Raw genomic sequence first — 20,404 nt, 5'->3', positions numbered from 1 at the left:
ATTTGCATGAAATAGATTTGTTTTTTTTCCCAATCTTTAAAATGCAGTGCAACCAAACTGGAGTGATTTAAATATACTAAATTAGATGTTAAATAGAGCCATTATCTCTTGGTAAATTAGCCCTACGGCGGCATCGATGCTGAGGCCGACCAGTGTTCCACCCCCTGTGCGAGTGCTCTGGTGGTGCAGTAGTAGTCCCACCCCAGGTCTTTCTGTATAATCAAGCACAGACTGTTTTGTAAAATCATTCAACAAGCGAAAGCAGGAAGTCTTGCTAATTGTTGCAGGCTTTGTAATCCGTTTTCCCTGTTCTCTTCCTGATTGTGGCGAAAAACGGCAACTTTGTAGCTGATTTTAGGGAACTAAAGGCTTTTGGCAAGATAAAGCTTCTTAATGAGAAGGACAGGAACTGCCTTTCCGCATACTACAAAAGCTAACGCTTCCACAGGCTGAGCTACTTTGTCCTCAAGTGCTTCAAGATCATCTGTGCAGGCACTCTTGAAAATGTTCTTCTGAGAAGTTGGATGTGAAATCAGATTGAGGTTAACAAGGAGAAACCATGAGAGGAAATTTGAGGTCTCATTCCAAATGGCTGGAGAGAAAATCAGCTGTGGTTTATGGTAGGACTGACCTTGTTTTGGATCTTAATGATTTTTATTTTTATTAAAAATCTATCTTTGTTTTAGCTAAACAGCTAACTTTACATGCATGACTAACGATTGTAGATTAGTCAGTAATGTACCACTGTATTTGCAAATAAGACTATTTATACCACAGTGATGTTAAAGGATCAATATGTGCAATATGTCTGGAATCAGGGTCTCTAAAGGTTTGTCAATATTTTCTGTAAGGAGAGTCTACACTATTTGGACAAAAGTATTGGGACACCTGACTTTTCCAGCCATATGTGGTTCTTCCTCAAACCTTAAGCACAGAGTTAGAGGTACACAGTTGTACAAGATGACTGGATGCTATAGCATTAAATTTTTTTCCTTCACTCAAGCTGCACGACTCAAACCTGTTCCAACATGACAATGCCTCTGCGCATAAAGCCAGCTACATGAAGATATGCTTTACATGGTTTGGAGTGGAAAATTTTGACTGACCTGCTATAAAACTCTGACCCCATCCTTTTGAACCCCTTTGGGATGAATTGGATTGCTCACTGCACCCCAGGCCTCCTCACCCTTGTGGGCTGAATGAGCACAATTTTTTAGAAGTACACTCCAAAATCTATTGGAACATCTGAGAAACATTTCTGAGAAAAGAGCTAAATACTTTCTTGATAAAACAAGAAGCTGAATATTAAACTTGAGAGAAAAAGTAAAAGGTGGAAAAGCAGATTTGTGTTATCAGGTGTTGCTTTAAAGGAAGATTTTAGTGGCTAAAGGTATAAAAAAAAAAAAAATGGGTTTAATTAAGTGTGGTTTCATATCCATGACTTTATTGTAACATGTTCGTTCCGTGAATGCAGCCTTGCGCTCGGTGACACTCAGAACATGGCGGATGTTGACACTGGGAGTAGAGTACAGCTCTTGGGCTCACACCACTGAGCTCTCTGACAGGCAGAGGAAGAGGAGGGTAGAAGTGGCTGACGTGTCACACACTGCCACACTCCCAGAACCCGCTCAAATGTGTGAAGATGTCCAGAGCTTGGCTAAATCCAGCAGCTACGACACCATTATTGACCTCGAGAGGCCTGATAACGTGAAGGGTACAGACATTATCAGTGCACATGAGATGTGCCAGGACAACATCACGCTGTGGTGGAGCAGGTAAGCATTTCAAATGAGAAACAGAACTTATATTTGTTTCAACTCCTATCGACTGATACATTATTGGGGGAATACTGGTAACCATGAAAAAAACCAAATTGGAAATAGCAACACTTCCACCTTTTCTGTCATCATGAAATCTCAATCCGATTATTATGCAAATTGGAAACATGCCCAAACTTACAGACCTACAGAGTCACATTTGCATAATTGAACCTGATCAGCTCAAACATGATGCAATAACACTTCAATTTACATTTACAGCTTTATTTCTTTCAAAATCAGAATATTTTATTGATCCTTTATTGATTATTTATTGGGGAAATTGTTGGTTTGCAGTTGCAGTTAAGGTAAAGATTAAAGTGACACGAACAAAACAAAAAAATAAGGAGAAAATTAAAATAAATATACATATGTACATATAACTTAGGTATGTGTAAAAAAGAGTTATATATTAAGTGAAATAAAGTGTGTAGCAGAGGTGAAACTGATGGCAGGAAAAGACTACAATCATAGTTATACAAGTTACTGCACATGTAACAATAATTTTTTATTATTATTGCACTGAAAATTATGCAACGGTCAGTTTTTACACTGTGACCCTGGTGGGGTTTTAATTATATACATAAATTCTGATATTACATTCAAATGGTCAAAATGGTTGCAATAATCAGGAATCAAAATACACTATATTGCCCAAAGTATTCACTCACCCATCCAAATCATTAAATTCAGGTGTTCCAATCACTTCCATGGTTGCAGGTGTATAAAAACAAACACCTGGACATGCAGACCGCTTCTACAGGTCGCTCTGAGAAGCTCAGTGAATTCCAACATAATAGGATGCCACCTGTGCAATAAGACCAGTTGTGAGATTTCCTCGCTACTAAATATTCCACAATTAACTGTTGGTGGGATTATAACAAAGTGGAAGCAATAAAATCATAAAATCAGAGAGACACATAGTGCACAGAGGTCACCAACTGTCTGCAGCGTCAATAGCTACAGACCTCTTCACGTGGCCTTCAGATTAGCTCAAGAACATTGCAAAGAGAGCTTCATGGAATAGGTTTCCATGGTTGAGCAGCTGCATCCAAGTATAAAGTTTGGTGGAGGGGAGATTATAATTTGGGGTTGTTTTTTAGGAGTTGGGCTGGGCCCCTTAGTTCCAATGAAAGGACTCTTAATGTTTCAGCTTACAAAGACATTTTGGACAATTTCATGCTCCCAACTTGTGGTAACAGTTTGGAGATGGCCCGTTCCTGTTCCAACATGACTGCGCACCAGTGCACAAAGCAAGATCCATAAACCTGGATGAGTGAGTTTGGTGTGAAAGAACTTGACTGGCCTGCACAGTGCAGACAGAACACCTTTGGGATGAATTAGAGCTGAGACTGCTATCCAGGCCTTCTCGTACAACATCAGTGTCTGAAATCACAAATGTACTTCTAGAGAAATCGTCAAAAATTCCCATTAACACTCTCCTAAACCTTGTGGAAAGCCTTCCCAGAAGAGTTGCAGCTGTTATAGATGCAAAGGGTGGGCCAATATCATATTAAACCATACGGATTAAGAATCGGATGTTACTCAAGTTCAGGCAGACGAGCGAATAGTTTGTGCAATATAGTGTATGTCAAGAGGTTACTCAAAATAATGAGTTATTAAGTTATAATATTAAAAACAATACAATATACTTATGTTATATATATATATATATATATATATATATATATATATATATATATATATATATATATATATATATATATATAATACTATATAATATGATCTATAAGCTATATCTTATGGTTTTGATGAATTTTATGGCTTGCTCATGCAAAAGAAAATCAAGAAAAATGTGTTTTTGTAATGCTTCGCTTTGCCATTAGAGGGCATTGTAGTTCAGAGGAGGAAAACAATATATCGAATAGCATGAAACGTGACTTTCGGCCTATTTATGTGAGCTGTAAACAGACCTTTCACTTATATGATGTTGTTGAAGTTTTGCTTAATTCCTGAAAAAGCTGTTTAAAAATGTCCCTTTGATAGAAAGGTGGTGTCATTTTCTATGCTGTTTTATCAAGACAAATTGAATAAAGCTTTATTACAATGTACCTCAGATGTAGTGAGACATATACCTACATTTCTAGGAAAAAACAAGCCGATCATAAACTCTGTACAATCTGTAGTGCCTTATGGCAATGAACAGGCTGCCTTTCTACTGAGAAACTATGGATCAAATAGTTTCTGAACACTTCCACACATTTTCTTTCTGAATGCTAGTAGACGTTCCTCTAATTAACTGATCCTTCACACCCTGTTTTTCAACATGCCCAAAAGTGTCTCTCATTATGATCTACTGTCTTACTTAAAAAACAACAAAACCAAAAAAAAAAAACCAGGAGATAGAAGCACTAGAGTGAGAGAGTTCACTGTCCACTAAGACACTGATGTCTGAGTGTGAATGGACGTGTAGTTGGACACTGAGTGGACTTTAACTTGTGACACTGTTACAGAATCTTGTATGTATGAATTCTCACAGCTCATGCAAAAAAGAAAAAACTTTTTTAGGCCTGATCTGATAGTCTCTGCTTATAGATAATGGATTTTGTGTGAAATAAAAAACCCCAGACAATGGATGAATGTTTGCTATTTAATTTGTACCAAAATACATCTGTAGTCACATGTAGTACAGTTGGTGTGTAATGTAGTGTTTTGTTGGCAAGGGTTGATAACACACTTCAACAGGTGGCCATTTTGAAGCAGCTATAGACATGGCTGTGGATACGTGTGGTCCAAAGTAGCACATTCGGACAAACATGACCTTAGATCACATGTCTAAGTGATTGGGTGTATTTTCCAGAAATGCATTTTAAGCCTCGTTGTCCAATTTGGATTTTGTATCTACATTTTTTTCAGTATTAAAAACTAAAAATTTGCTATAAAGGCAATCCCATAATGCTTTATTACAAAATATATAATCCCATAATGCTTTATTACATGGGAAACATTTTGCACCAGGAAATGACTGTGATATTCCCAAAATGCCATTTTTCTATACACTATTAAATGCTGTCTCCTACTGTAATTTGTGCTGGAAACCTGGACACACCAGTGAATAGGATGTAAGTGGAGATGATGGCCGGGGGGTGGTTGCAAGGTTTTTTTTTAAAGCGTCACCCATATGCTGAACAGGTTTGTAGCCACACCCACAACGTGGTTAAAACCAATCAGAAAAATGCATTCATTAGTTTGAAGAATTTCTTTATGAGACGCACACGCGCACGACATCATCATCAGCAGCAGCATCATGAGCAGCAGCAGCATCAGCATCATCATCATCAACGCCATCAACGCTCGTCTCCTTAGAGGAGGAATGTCATGACATCGGGCTCATAGATTGCGCGCGGCAATAGGAGGCGTTTTTCTGGCGTCATAGTGCACTTAAGAGGCAGCGCGCGCCGCACGGCGCACACACCGCGCGCGCCTTTGTGCATCAATTACAGACGCGTTTTGTTGCTGTTTCCGAATGGCTTGAATAGGCAGTAAAGGGTTTCAATGAGGAAGGTGGTTTTTTTTTTGTCGTTGCATGATTTTTTTCACCGCCCGAGGTGAGTACGTGTCGGTTCGTCGAATCCATGTATGTATCGCGTGCCACGGATTGGATTCTGGGTGCCATTTGCTGCGCTCTTTACTTGTGCATGCAAGTTTTTTATATTATTTTTGGAGAGGTGGGAAGGTAAATGTTCCTTTACCTACTGTAGAATGGAATGAGAACCGATAGCGCGCGAGGTGACATCAGTTGTGAGCAACTGAAAATTTGATTCATTTTTGGGGAGGAAATTCCAATCAAGCACAGTGATGAAGACTGTGAGTGCAAAGCGAGCTGGAGCAGTGTCATGTCTCTGATGCATGCTGAGTTCAATGCCAGTTACCTGTTGGATATACCCGCATGTCTAGGATGCCTCGTTTCGGAGATGATGCGTCTGGGCGCTATGGAGCTGCGCCGGGCGCCGGGAGAGGAGCAGCGCGGCCCGCAGGCGCACCGGGCGCTCACAGGGTCTACAAGCAATCGATGGCTCAAAGAGCAAGGACCATGGCTTTGTACAACCCTAAGCAGACCAAGCAGAACTGCTTCACCGTCAATCGCTCGCTCTTCATCTTCAGTGAGGACAACGTGATCCGGAAATACGCCAAGAGGATCACTGAGTGGCCATATCCTCTCTGTCCAAGCCTGGTTCTAAAAAAGTTTGCTTAGATACCTAATAATCTGCATACACTCTCAGAAATTGCTGTACTTTTCCATCAAAGTGGTTCCCAAGTCTTAAGCTTTAAGAATGCAAATGTAGTTTATAGATTTAAAAATATCTACATCTACCTACAACACATGTCTTCATTCGAGGAGGTGAACCCTTAAGCACAGGAAAGGGGGAAAAAAGGAAAATTGACACAAAAAACAATTTATACAAAAGCCATTATTTTATTGTTTCATCACTGGGGCGGTACCCCGAAGCATAATCCCCTGTGCTGTTCCTTTTACACAGATTGTTCCTTTTAACCAAGTGTATCTTTCAAATATTTTGCTTCAAATCATTTTAAATGGCATACTCTAAATGGTATTAAAGATACCACTGCAGAAACATGGAAAAGAACAGGTTAGTACCCTCTTTCTGAGAGTGTTGTCCCCTTAGTATATGTGTGTGAGTGTGTGTAATAATATTTGTGCATCTAAAATACGTAAAAAAATACCTTATATGATAATCAAGTTGACATAAAAAAATTTTCAAAACAAAATAACTAATAAGAAAAAGAAAGATAAACATGCATCAAAGCCTGTGCATAGCCTATTAAAAAAGCTTGCCCCATCCCATGTGCTGCATAATTTATAGTATTATTTTGTACAGTAGTATGCAAGTATGGACGTAGCCATGGTTACAGCATCTCTATGCAGTTGTAGGCAGATACAACCCCCCAAAAAAACTAAGCTGCACTCATGATGCACCTGATTCACACCAGGAAGTGAGATTATTCGGATATCAGTGAAGTCTAGGTAAAAGTAAAACAAAGCAACAGAGTCACTTTATCCTAATAACTTTGCTCCTAAGAAGCTAAAAATTATTTTTTACTTTTGGAGGTATTGTTATTAATGTTGACTATTGTCACTGGTGGCTTAGATGTAGCTGTCTGCCACATTTACTGCTCATCTGAGAAATGAATTACTCCACTGAAGCTCCACTGGGCTTGTTTCTGTGAGCAAATCGCTTTCCATGGTACTGAAATCGGCAGCTTGCATAATGCTTTTATCAAAATCAAGACACCAAGCCCTGACAGGAAATTAGCTAGGTAAATGGATAGATAGACGTATCTGCACTTTAAAAGCTCTCCCTTGTGGATGCTCTACAGTCGGCATGGTGCTTGTCATAGCATTTTCTCATGTCCATTTGGGTTTCCCCTGGGTTGTTTGGTTTCTGATTGCCTTAATTTCAAATACTAATATTCTAGTATAAATCACGAGTGCAATTTTTAGCCTGCATGACTGGTATGTGCTAAGGATTTAGATTTTGCTACAATTCTAGTGCAACCCTGAAAAATGCCCCAGGGGACATCAATTTATGTATGATCTCTGACTTCCTTATAACATACACATTATACTGTTCGTGTTTGTTCAAATGATGCAGCTCGCACTGAAAACAAGTAATTGCCTAAAGAAATAATATCTCAGCCTTTGCAGAACTCATTTTAATGCACAAATGTTAAATAACAAGTAAGTAAGGGTATAGGGAATAAAACTAGATGGGGCATGATGTTTATAGGAAATAATCCTATACCGAGTGAAACAACCTGAAATGTAGTTCATCACTTTCTAGTAACAGCATCTACTGAAATGTTTTAAACTTTTCATACCACAGCAATTTGCTAGTGACTCAAGCATGGAATATGAATGAAATGAAATGTGTATAAAGCAAACTCTCCACTTATGCAGTGGTTTTTGTCTTAGATATCTTCATGACCATTCAAAGCATAAAATGTGCACTCAATTTCTGAATTCTGGACTCAGCAGTTCATACAGATTGTGTAGACATCTATACAAATATTTTTTCATCTAGGCAGGCTGAGATATACACAGGTTGATATGTATTCATTTACTGTGACATAGTCTGTCGTCTTTAATTGTCATGAAAGGCTGTTAAGTGACAGAACACAGTATGATATACAACATTTAAAATTGGAGTTTGTATTAGGCACTGATTTGTTATTAGTTATTGCTGTACAAAATAAAACACCATTCACAAGGCACACTTTTATTCCGGCTTGTGATCCAGGCACCTGGTCACCACCTGGTGATGGTTAAAATAATCAAATATTGACCGTGCACACACAGAGCAGCACATGGTGTAAAATCCCCAAAACTGATTGTCATGATGCCATAATTGTCAAATGTGCAACAAATATACAGTATCCATCCATCTATCTATTTATCTATCTGTCTGTCTGTCTGTGTCTGTCTATCTAGATATAGATATATAGATAGATAGATCTGTTTTTTTTTTTCTGTGCATTGGCTCTGTTGATGTTTTCCTTGACCTATACACTCCATTTGAATACATGATCCTTGCGACCATCATTGCTAACTGTATTGTACTGGCACTGGAGCAACACCTGCCAGCCAATGACAAGACGCCCATGTCTGAACGCCTGGTAAGCATGTTTCTTTTTCTGTCATATCTATTATCCTACAGCATTTGATTTGCTTGTTTTAAGGGTCCCTGGTTGTCTAGTGGTCATGATGCGGCGCTCTCACCGCTGCGGCCCGGGTTCGATCCCAGGTCAGGGAACCAACCCCAGCCAATCTTAGTGCCGGTCCCAAGCCCAGATAAATGTGGAGGGTTGCGTTAGGAAGGGCATCCAGCGAAAAAACGTGTCAAATCTAACATGCGTATTATCCGCTGTGGCGACCCCTAATGGGAGAAGCTGAAAGTATTGTATTTGATTTGCTTGTTTTGTTTCCTAGAATATGGATAGATATAAATAGTGGTGGCAGAACCCATTCCATCACCCCAACAGCATACATTTTAAATATTGTAAAGGTATGAATGATCTCAATTTAATGATCATTTATTATTAAAGTTGTTATTCGACAGATATAAGCCAATCTCAGTTAATTCTCATGCCTTTCTAGATGGCGCAATCGAGGAACTGCCCATTCAGCCCTACGGATTTATGCAAAAAATTGTGTTTAATAGAATTAATCTGAATTCCATCAAAAAGAAACTTAGCAAGCAAAGGAGTGTAACTGGACACAGTATGTGTGAGTATAGAGAGGACTATTTCTATTGTAAGAAATAATGCATATTGCAAGATTGGGAAAGGGAAAATATGGTGTATAACATCTAAATATTAGAAATGCGTGCACACCACCGTGAACTTTCTTCACACTCAAAGCCTGAAAAAATGTGTCTCTTTTCAGGCTTTTCTATAGTTTCTCAGATGTATATGGGTCTTAATGGGAAACTCTTGTTTTATTTGCATGTTTTAGTTGCATGTTTTCTATAAACAGATTCTATGTTAACTCTTATGTGCCTTCTAATGGGATACTGTCAAAATTCACTAGATTTAGTATAGAATATAGCATCAAAGTAACATCAATATCGTCGATAGTTTATAGCAGGGGTCTCCAATCTTTTCCAGAAAGGGCCAGTGTGGGTGCAGGTTTTCATTCCAACCAATCAATGGTCACACCTAATAGTCATTTTCAATGACGATCATTAGATTTGAACAGGTAGAATTTGGTGTGGACTCGCTTGGTTGGAATAAAAACCTGCACCCACAACGGCCCTTTCTGGAAAAGATTGGAGACCCCTGGTTTATAGCATCAAATTGTAAAATTCTTCAATTCCAAATATTCTTAGAAAAGGCGCCATCTGAATTTTTACTTCTGTTTTTTAATAACAAACCAAATGAGAGTGTAGATTTTGTGCAATATTCACTCCACCCCTAATCTTCAAATTCAGATTGGATCATATGGAGCTCGCATTTTGGGGTAAGGCTTGGCACTCTTCCCCACAGTCTACACAGAAACAACATCTGTGCCTCATTAAGCCTGAGCCTGTTGGGGAATATTGACATACATGAGAATACATGCTCTCACTGTGACCGGGACCTAACCCATGCCGAGCAGCTTTTGATTCCTCTCCTCAGCCATCACGCTCTGTTTAAACCACAGAGTGAACTTTTTTAGGCTTAAACAGCAGGTGCTTCGAAGCTTGTTGTTGAGCAATCAAAGCAGTCTGCTGGTAGGCTGCTATATGAGAGAGGATTGCTTTATATATATATATATATATATATATATATATATATATATATATATATATATATATATATATATATACACAGAGTGAAGCTAAATATGGATCTTTTTCCTGACTAGCCTTGTTCAGTAGCTTATAAAGTAGCAATGACACCCTTGTAAAAACACCCACCTGCTTCTGTTCCCAGTCACACCCACAGCAAACAATCAGCAAATTAAAAGTAAATCAATTTGCTATATAAGCTTTTCCCTTTATATTGTAGAATCATGTCTGTTTTTCTACTAATTGCTGTCTATGAAAAAAATTATTGTTTCTGTTATAGCAGCTATAAACAGGCAGTCCCTCTCTACCCTTTCTATATTCCTTCTTATAATAGTATAAACCATCTATTAAAAAGCCCTTTTAATGAAGACAAAATGCAAAAAAATTATGTCCTCACATAAAACCTCATAAGTACCAATAACAACACTTGCTTTTTTAACCCTTAAGAATCCAATATAGACATTTCTGTGCCACATATAAGTATAAACACATTACTATAAATCCTGCATACTGTCAGATCTGCTGTTATAGTAAATAAATCACACTGCTAGATAGCCCTATATCTTTTTTTTTGCTCCTGACATCGGTAATTAATTACTGTGCAAGACTTCAGTTTTTCCTTAGATGGATTGAATTCATTATTTGTAGACTTGTAGCCTTTTACATTATCTACTATCTACCACTTCCTAGATTGTATGGAAGTCTCTTTGGATAAAAATGTAGAACTTTTAGTTTTTTCAATGATTGAAAAAACCTGGTGGTCTAGTGGTTAGGATGCGGCGCTCTCACCGATGCGGCCCGGGTTTGATTACCGGTCAGAGAACCGACCCCAGCCATTAGGGTTGCACAAGCCAGTGCACTTTTAGTGCTGGTCCCAAGCCCGGATAAATGGGGAGGGTTGCGTTAGGAAGGGCATCCAGCGTAAAAACATGTGCCAAATCAAACATGCGGATCATGAATACGGATGATCCGCTGTGGCGACCCCTAATGGGAGAAGCCGAAAGAAAGTTACTGAGACACCTAACTCTAGCCATATTTGGCTCATTCGAAAACCTTTACCAGAAATTTAGAGGGCCACAATCATGTAGAATGTCTTTAGATGCAGTAGCATGAACTTTTCCCTTCACTTGAACTAGGCGACCCAAACATGTTCCAGCATGACAAAATCCTGTTCACAAAGCCAGCTCCATAAATATATGGTTGACATGGGATGGTGTGAAAGCTCTTGTGTGGCCTGCTATAGACCTCTGACCTCAACCCTATTGAACACCTTTGAGATTAATTGAAATGATAAATAAACACAAATCTCTAGAACCACACTTTAAGATCTGGTAGAACATCCTCCCAGAAGAGTGAATGTTATTATAACATTACTATGGCCAGCAAGCTACAAAAAACAGCTTCAATTTTTGTCTTGGCATAGATTAAACAAGCCTCTGGAACTGTACTGAGGCGATGAATGCCATTCTTAAAAAGATATTGGCTCAGCTAATGTTGTGATAAAGCTGGTCATGTCTGCAAAGATGTTGCATTGGGTTGAGGTTTGATGATTGTGCATAATTATTATCCTCATTGCATTTTCAGCGAGCCCGATTTGCAGAATTCATCCTGGAAAAGACCACTCCGAACAGAATAGAAATTCAAATCCTCCAATTTAGCCTTGCTTATGGTTTCATCCAAAGATCACCAACAAACAATCATCTTTAGATATCATCATCAATTCTTTGTATCCCAGGGAAATTCTTTCATACACACAACTGACAGGTTAATACAATCAACCTGTGTAGCACTTCACTTATTATTTCAAATTGAGTCCATATTTCTCCAACCTCAAACATTCCTCTTTTACTCTCACTTCTTTTCTCTTTCGATGCTTCATTAAGTACTCCATTCCTCTGTACAAAAGCAGTAGTCTTCTTTTTCACTCTTTCTCTCTCTCCTGGTAGGACGACACAGAGCACTACTTCATCGGGATATTCTGTTTCGAGGCTGGCATTAAGATCATCGCTTTGGGCTTCGTCTTTCACAAAGACTCCTACCTCCGCAACGGATGGAACGTAATGGACTTCGTTGTTGTCCTCACTGGGTAAGTCCACAGCCTGCGGAAAAGAACTCTGTGTGCTTAGAGATGGATGGTTATCCATGTGTGCTACTTGTTTATGAGAGTGTGTGTTTGTGGGTGTGTTTGTGGGTGTGCGCATGTGCGCACGTGCACCTTCTTGTGTACTAGACATACAAATAACATCAAGTGCCAATCGTTTGCCAACTGCATTTCCGTAAACAATGCCTTCTGGTATCTTTGTTTGTCAATGAGAATCCAGAAGTGAGAGATGCTGAGAGACAACACTAACAGTTCGCAGTTAAGGGAGGGGCTATATGCCAAAAACAATGGTTATAAAAAAAATCTTTATGCGGGACTGGAATCGATAATTATAATTAGTCTAGACTTGTATGCATTTGGTTGAAATATAACCACATCAAATTGCATCGGTGATTCGATGCTTGCTTCGGTGTCAGATGGAGTATTGTCTTTATTTGCCTTTAAAATAGAAAAAAGCTAAAAAATATCTAAAAAAACCCAGAAAAAATACCAGACTGAAAAAAGACAAAAAAGATGGTGGCACTTGCAAAGAAGAAACTTAGAATTATAAGGGAATTATAGAGCAAATTGGACTAAATGTGCAATGTGATGCTCAACTATACTTATGACCAGATGTCCACAAACTTTTTGCAATATAATGTATTTCAATTTAATTTAACAATACCTACTGTCCGGACTATTAAGCGCACCCATATATAAGCCGCACCCACTGAATTTTACAAATATTTTTACAAATAATATTTTTAACATAAATAAGCCGCACGTGTCTATAAGCTGCAGGTGTCTACACTAATGTACTTTACACAGGCTTTAACGAAAGACACCTTACACACGGTGTAACGGGTGAAATATGTTACGCTTCCTTTAGGAGCATAAAGGTATTTTGGGAATAGGCTGACACTGCATTTTTCCAGTATTACTGTGTGTGTTCAAGACGAGGAATATGTGTTTATTATTTTCTGATGCTCATTTCTAAGTTTCTTTGACTCACCCGTAACGCTGTTGCCAAGAAAAATAAAAAAGCACGAGTTTTGAAAACCTGTCTGTGCTTATATGATTTCTGTTGCAAATGGAGTTAGCGAGCTCTCCCTTCACCCAGACTCAACGCGTTACAACGGCTTGTATCTAAACAGTAGCCTACCAAGAAAGTCATTGTTCACCGTCTTCCTCCTTCCTTTCGCAACTATTTCTCTCTGGAGTTTATTTTTTGGCATCGTTGTGCGATTTTTTGGCCGATGCCGTGCAGCTCAGAACACAGGCGAGGTGCGTTTTTTTGTTTCCGTTCGGAAATTTCATTGGTCTAATGTTTTGTCGCTCAGTTTTTTGGCTTTAAGTTTGTGAAACCGGGAAAAACCCAGGAAAAATTCATAAATCAGCCACTTCGTTGTTTAAGCCGCGGGGTTCAAAACGTAGGAAAAAAGTAGCGGCTTATAGTCCGAAAAATACAGTACATGTATTATATGTTAGATTTTACCCTAGCCTCTCAGCACTCTTTCTAATAATACATATTGTGGATTTGATAATCTTTGTTGGTTGTTTTTGGGGCTTGTGCATACACAATTTCATTCTTAACATATTTCTATTCAGTCCCAAAAGAGTTTCTTGGCTATAAACATGCATATCGAATTACAGTGAAGTAATTTCATTTGCACTGAAGTGCGCGTTGTCTTCGACTCTAGAATCATAATGCAGACCTTATCCTTTACCCACTCTCTTAGATTGTGAATTTTAAATTACAGAATTTGGGTGATTCATGGTTCAATGTTTTATTTCCATCTAAGACAGCAGGGCAATAGGAGTCCATCCAGAGGGCTGCTTATCTCACGAGCCTGAACCACGAACTGTTTGTCAGGATCATTGGTTCAAAACAGCAGTATGTGTAGTACATGATTATTAAAAAGAATGAAAGACTTTTTATTTTCTGTCTCTGATTTAGACAGGGTTGTCATCTCTGGTGATCAGTGAAAAGTCTCCAGAAAAATGTTGTTCATTGATTACTCAGTGGAAAAAATGGGAATAATTGATTGGTTTAAGGAAAAATGGTGATCGATGTTTTGTCACTGAGAACAATGGTTTTTTTTGGGAAAAAAAAAGATCACTCATTGGTCATTAAGAAAAATGGTGATCATTAGTTGGTTGTTAAGAACATTTTCACCAGTTGGGAAAGTAGACTTGAAGGCATAAACCTACCATCTCAACCTGTATAACCAGCAGCACTAAAGTCGCTATTGGTATCTACAAAGCCACTCAATGGGAAAGGCTGTTTTAATTCTTGTTTTAAATCTTAAAATGCCACTAAACTGGCACCTGTGAAGGATTTATTGTGATCTTGAGACCCATAATGAGTGCAGGCTTATGTCTGCTAAAATGTCTCTAAATTAATTGCTCTTTTTAAAAAGTCTCTAAACAGGCTCCAAATTAAAGTGGCTCCAAATCTGGTGGCGACTCTGAATCTACACCTAGCAGAAGTTTATTATGTAGGGTTTAATCGTTCAATCAGAATGGATGGTCATTTTTGAGGTTTTCTTTGGCTGAGTCAATTAATTCTTACATTTATCATTTCCAGTACAAGTCCAGGTGGAACAGTTTGCATTTATACGGCTTGGCATTGCTCATTAACTGCGATCGAATCAATAACCCCTGAATGATCACCTGCTTTCAGTTTCCACTGCTTGTCCGATTTTTCTAATAAACTCTAATGAACCATCCTACAGCCGGTGCTCTTGCTGGAACACTGTTTACTTTTGGTTGCATGTCACATGTCATTACCTCACTGCCGTTCATGTGCGTTACGATGCGGCTTGTCACGTCGGTGGAACAGAAACTGATCTTCAGCGTCACGTGAGCTGGTGTGGAAAAGAAAGCTGGCACAGTTGAAATTTACAATGATGCTTGACTTCTTATTACCATACCTAATTTTTGACATATTGAAACCTTTTGGTGTTGCTTACCACTTGATGTCAAATATAGTCCACTTTCTATCTCTTTTTTTTCTTCCATCCACAACAGCATTTAGTTTACTGCTGGATTACTAGTTCCATCGTATTTTTTATGTTGTACAATGAGACTGAGCTTTGTATTTATGGAGTCAATAATGCTCATTCTGAGAAGTGAATAAACAGATAAATCATGCAGCAGACCTGGGCCGAAGCAGGAAGTGTATGAGTTAGGGATAGAGCAGGAGCTTGTGAACACAGGGATGATATATGGGGTGATTTAGAGAGGGTGGGCTTGGATCATTGTGTGCAAATGAAAGAATACTCTAGGTTTGTCTTAGACCTCACAAACAATCTTACACAAGGGTTGAGTCACTTTCTGTCATTCCTTTAATCACATTAACTATGTATTTAGATCATTTTTAATTAGCAGGAATTGTAGTTGTGTTTAGAATGGTGTTTACTTTGTGTTTTTACTGTCTTTTGTGTTTAATATTTGGCTCTAAACCATGTTTGGTTAGGATTCTATAGAGTATTCTCGTCGTTATTTATTTACATGGTGAAACAAAGAGGAGACCGCATTTCATTCTTCAGTCCTTATTTTCTATACGTGTTTTTAATTTTTCAGGCTGAAATTCGAATTTTTTAATAGTGGTGTTCTACATAATGTTTGAAAATGTTGTCTTAGACACCTCTATTCATGATTAATTTAAAAATCAGTATAATCTTAAATAGGGGGAAGTTACACTGCAAAAAAATGACCATCTATATATAAGAAATAAATGCTTGACAAGAAGGTACAGACTAGAAACAAGTCAAATGCACTATGTGCTAGTGCAGTAAGATAATAGCACTTGGTAAGATTTCTTGAAATAAGAAAACATATCTAGGTTTCAGAAAAGAAAAGCATTAAAACACTTATTCCAAGCAGCCAATTTAGTCAAATTAATTAAAAATTAGTAAATTTCTTTTTTTACATTTTGTTTTTCCAATTTGTGTAAAAAAACGAGCTAAAAACCAGAGCTACTAAACTAGAGAATTCCTTTTAATTTAAAAATGGTCACCATTATATATTCTTACTTAAAATGAGACAAAGCCTTTAAACTAAAAACAAGATTACTGTTAAAAACAAGACCACACATTTATGCGTATTGTCAACAATTAGTTATTCAATAATAATTCAAATTAGGAATCGTGTAACACACAATAGTTACAGAAACAAACAAAATCATTACTTGCTGCTACTCAAAAAAACTTAAAATTATTGCAACATAAAACATTGTGGAATGTTTTTGTCATTACTGAACACTTGAAGATATTCAACATTAGAAACTGAAATCAAACTACAGAACAACTTAGTAACTTAGTAAAAAGCCGTTGTTTCGTGTGATGTTTGGAAAGAGTCTGGTGACTTAATAACTGCAGAGTATTATAATATGTTATTAGGTTGTATATAAATGTGTTGGTGTTGAGATAAAACAAGACTTTTTTATTAAATACTACTAATGAACAAGTCCTAAAAGTGATTATTGAGCATTTTTTACTGGGCCAGTCATTATTGCTAAAATAAAGTCTTAAAAGTTCAAATGGATGCCCTCTGATGTTTCTGATGTTAATTAAGTTCAATTTGCATGTGGAATAATCAACTTTTAGCATTTTCAACTAAGAAAAAAAGAGAAATAATCTTAAAACAACCAGATGTTTATGCCTAGAAATATGATTGTAAATCTTGACTGGATGAGGAGTTTTTACAACGTGGAGCATCTTTAGCTGGCGCATAACCTGAGTCTGAATATGTGTAACTTTCCCCATAGAAATATTGATATATTTTTTGAATTTAGGTCCCCAACTCTAAATATGTCCCTCATTGAATAAAATATATATTTATATAACTCATTTCGTATTGTTTATTTTCTCTGTCAGTTTTGTCTGCCTTTGCTAAATATATTGTATATGTTAAATATAAAGCGTATCCCATGAAATACAGCTAAATCAAACCCAAAATCACTTGTCTGGGATGTCACGCTAAAGAACCTTTACTGGCAATGTTCTTTTTATTTGGAAACCTGAATGCCCCATTAGCGAAATACACATAGCAACATGAATGTTAGTCTTTAGTCAATTCAAAGAGATGCAAAGAAGGACTTTGGCATGTCTGTGTGTGTGGGTTGTACCTGAGCTGAACACAAACATTTAAAAGCTGTCCTTACCGACATCCAGACAAAGCTCTGTTATTTCTATCACTCACTGTTACCTTGACTACAGAAGTCTGGCCCTATGCTGTTTTCAGGTACCTCCTAAATCCTGGAAATGATGCAGTTTCCTGTTCATCTCCTCTGTTGTCTTCTTCCACCATCCTTCTTAACACTCCACCGCCTGCTAACACCTTTAGCAGTCCTAGGTTATGACCACTGTTTTACATTGTAGGTGCTCCTTATTGACTCCCAGCTCCATATGCTGAAGGCTGATAACGGTTCCTCGTGCATACTGCCATTTCCCACGTTTTTCTTTTCTCGTTATCTCTCTTTGTGAACGCAGGAGCGTAGTGCGTAGTACACTACCCCACTCATACTGCTCATAAATGGTGATTTAATCTCTAGCTCTGCTCCAGCAGGAGTGCTGGGAACATCATGAGGTAGAATATAAGGTGAATATTAAAATGGTCATGGAAGGGGGAGATTGTAAGATGACATGTGGCTGGATTGTTTAGAGAGAAAGAAAGATTGAAAGGGCTGGTTTTCTTTTTCAGTGCGTGTATGAAAATGATTTCTGTTACAATAGATGGTAGTTGTTCTGATTATGTGATAGACAGGAAAGACATTCACAGCGAAAGACTGGAGGATATTAATTTAATGGTGATTTGCATGACGATATATAAATGGTCCCCGAGTGACTATGGTTCGACTTACGATTTTCCGATCTTACGATGAAGATAGCGATACGACAACATTTTTCAAATATTTACAACTTTCGAGCAACAGGCACAGGCAGCAGCATTGGATGAGCGCATCTCTCGCCCTGTGGGATGACCCACTCTCGCTATCGGTCGACGGAGTATAGTTGTCTCAGTGTGTATTTCTTTTCTATAAAAGCATGTCTTTCAAGTGCCCAAGTATGTCTCCTGCTTGTAGTAAAAAAAAAGAAGAGGAAAGCCCTCAGTTCAGAGCAGAAAATTAAAATTATAAATCAGCATGAAGCAGGAAAGACTGCCACAGTCATAGCACCATCTTTGAAAAGACACCATCTTTGTTTTATGTTACAACGTCTCCATCGTAAGTAGGGGACTACCTGTAGTGACGTTGTTAATTTTGGGTTTAATCATCTGTGATACCAAATCTTTTGACATTACATCTTTTGCCTTTTTTCTTTTTTTTTTTTTTTTTTTTTTTTACTATTTTCCTACTAACGCCCGCACGTATATTTCACACTGGAGCGTTCTACTATTTCCCTTGCTCATAGAAAAATGGTTATTAAATTACTATATTAAACTGGTTAGAGATAAAGATAAATGGACCCAAATCAAACACTTGATGCAGCATATTTCTTTAAATAAATCATTTTTTTGTAAAAATTTGTAATCAGTTACAGTCCTAGATTTATACAATGATTTGTGTTATTAGTTGATATTTTATGATTATTTTGTTAAAAATAATACAAAATTAATGGGGGGGGGAATTCTAGAAGTAACCACTCCTATTAGGATACAATTGTGCAAACATAGAATAAAGGCGATCACTCGAAAGAACGCTGTATTGATTCGAAGTAAATTGTCCTTCTACAGGGACATATGGATTTAAACAATGGAAACTAAATATTCCCCTCCCCCAGAGAAATAGAGACGGTGTTTTCATTCCCTTGAATTTGTCAAACGATTATATTCCTAAACAGAATAATTAAAGGAAAATAGATTGCATACGTTCATATCCATACGCAGTGTTGCTGTTCTTCTAAGCTCTTCTTTCCCTCCGTCTCTGTCTTTCCGATTCAATTCCTTCTGTGTTGTTCGGTGCGATTTGATTGATGGTTACCTGCAGTAGCTGAAGCAAATGTTAGGGCTGTCAAACACAAAACCATTGTGAGTAAATGCTTTATTTTGTACGGGTGGTCACAATTAAGTGCTGTTTTTTTTTATTTGTCAGTTTGAATTCCTGAAGGAAAAACCTGGAATTTGCAACTCGGTGCTAAGCTTCAGAATTTCAAGGTTCTCACTGTGGGGTACATGATATATATTTAAATTGTGTAATAGAGCTAGAGATTATAATCTACTAATACCTCGAATACTATTGAATAAAATGGGTGGGAGTGGGGGCACTACAGGAGAAAATCGAGTGATTTAGCCTAACATGAAGTGGATTTTTTAACGGTGTTGTTCCTTTTCCTTTAACAGCATGCCCTGAAGTGTTTCATGTATTTTATACAACAACAACATGCAGGTGACTTTTTATAGCATGCTAATGGTTGGAATGTAAGAAACGTTCTCAAAACGAGTTTTCTCCTGTTATCACTTATATTAACGTAAAAGATTCCAACAATGTTAAGAATGAATAAGGATGCCATCACAATAACCACCAGAACAATGAGATTTGTTTATGATACAATACAAACACGATTACTTAGGTTAGGTTTGGGGAGAGTATGTTAATTACAATGAAATCTAAAGATGTTATAGTCCCTCATTTGGACTTTCTCATTTGGACTTTCCACCATTGTATTTAGTGTTTTTCTTTGGCTGTGGCTTACGTCTTTTCAGCTCTCTTCTGTCATCCACAGCCTTGTCGTAACTCAATATTCGACTGCTTAATGAAATGCCCCAGACAGCTGGGCTACTTCATGGCCATTAGACAGGTGGAGCCGTTAATAGGCGAATAAGTCTGTTCCCTGTAGCCTCAGGTACTGATCGATAGTGCACCGAGCTCAGGAACACAAACACCAGACACACACACACACACACACACACACACACACACACACACACACACACACACACACACACACACACACACACAGTGTGTTCTCATCTAAAATACTGACAGTAAGTGAATATTTATTTCTATCAGGGTCAGTTCTGCTTTAGATCTACTCTGTTTCTTTTGACTCCGAGGTAGAATGAAACACAATTCAATTATGTCCTGGAAACCATTTGAAAGACCACTTCTATGAAGTCTTTCTTTTGCATTTCGTTTTGGGGTATAAAGAATAACACGTTTTTCACTGTGCTCAGGGTGTCATGGAGAATTTGCA

The 20,404-nt window shown here is 37.8% G+C and overlaps 1 protein-coding gene across 7 annotated transcripts in view; it reads left to right on the top strand.

The window, feature by feature from the left end:
- Nucleotides 1-415: 415 nt before the first annotated feature.
- Nucleotides 416-20,404, top strand: part of cacna1bb (calcium channel, voltage-dependent, N type, alpha 1B subunit, b) — a 130,046-nt gene continuing 110,057 nt past the window's right edge. For 4 of the 7 annotated variants that reach the window (XM_083563930.1, XM_083563929.1, XM_083563931.1 and 1 more), the window contains exons 1-5: nucleotides 417-620; nucleotides 1,475-1,775; nucleotides 5,736-5,990; nucleotides 8,369-8,474; nucleotides 12,073-12,212. In XM_083563930.1, coding sequence (XP_083420056.1) covers nucleotides 560-620; nucleotides 1,475-1,775; nucleotides 5,736-5,990; nucleotides 8,369-8,474; nucleotides 12,073-12,212 — 863 coding nt within the window. In that variant the 5' untranslated portion in view covers nucleotides 417-559. Of the gene's footprint in view, nucleotides 621-1,474; nucleotides 1,776-5,735; nucleotides 5,991-8,368; nucleotides 8,475-12,072; nucleotides 12,213-20,404 lie in introns of all 7 variants that reach the window. The other 3 variants (XM_083563932.1, XM_083563926.1, XM_083563927.1) reach the window with 1 other exon arrangement.

The sequence above is a fragment of the Silurus aristotelis genome, assembly GCF_946808225.1.
Source record: "Silurus aristotelis genome assembly, chromosome: 16".
Taxonomy (NCBI): Eukaryota; Metazoa; Chordata; class Actinopteri; order Siluriformes; family Siluridae; genus Silurus; species Silurus aristotelis.
This window is presented reverse-complemented; position numbering and strand designations above follow the sequence as displayed.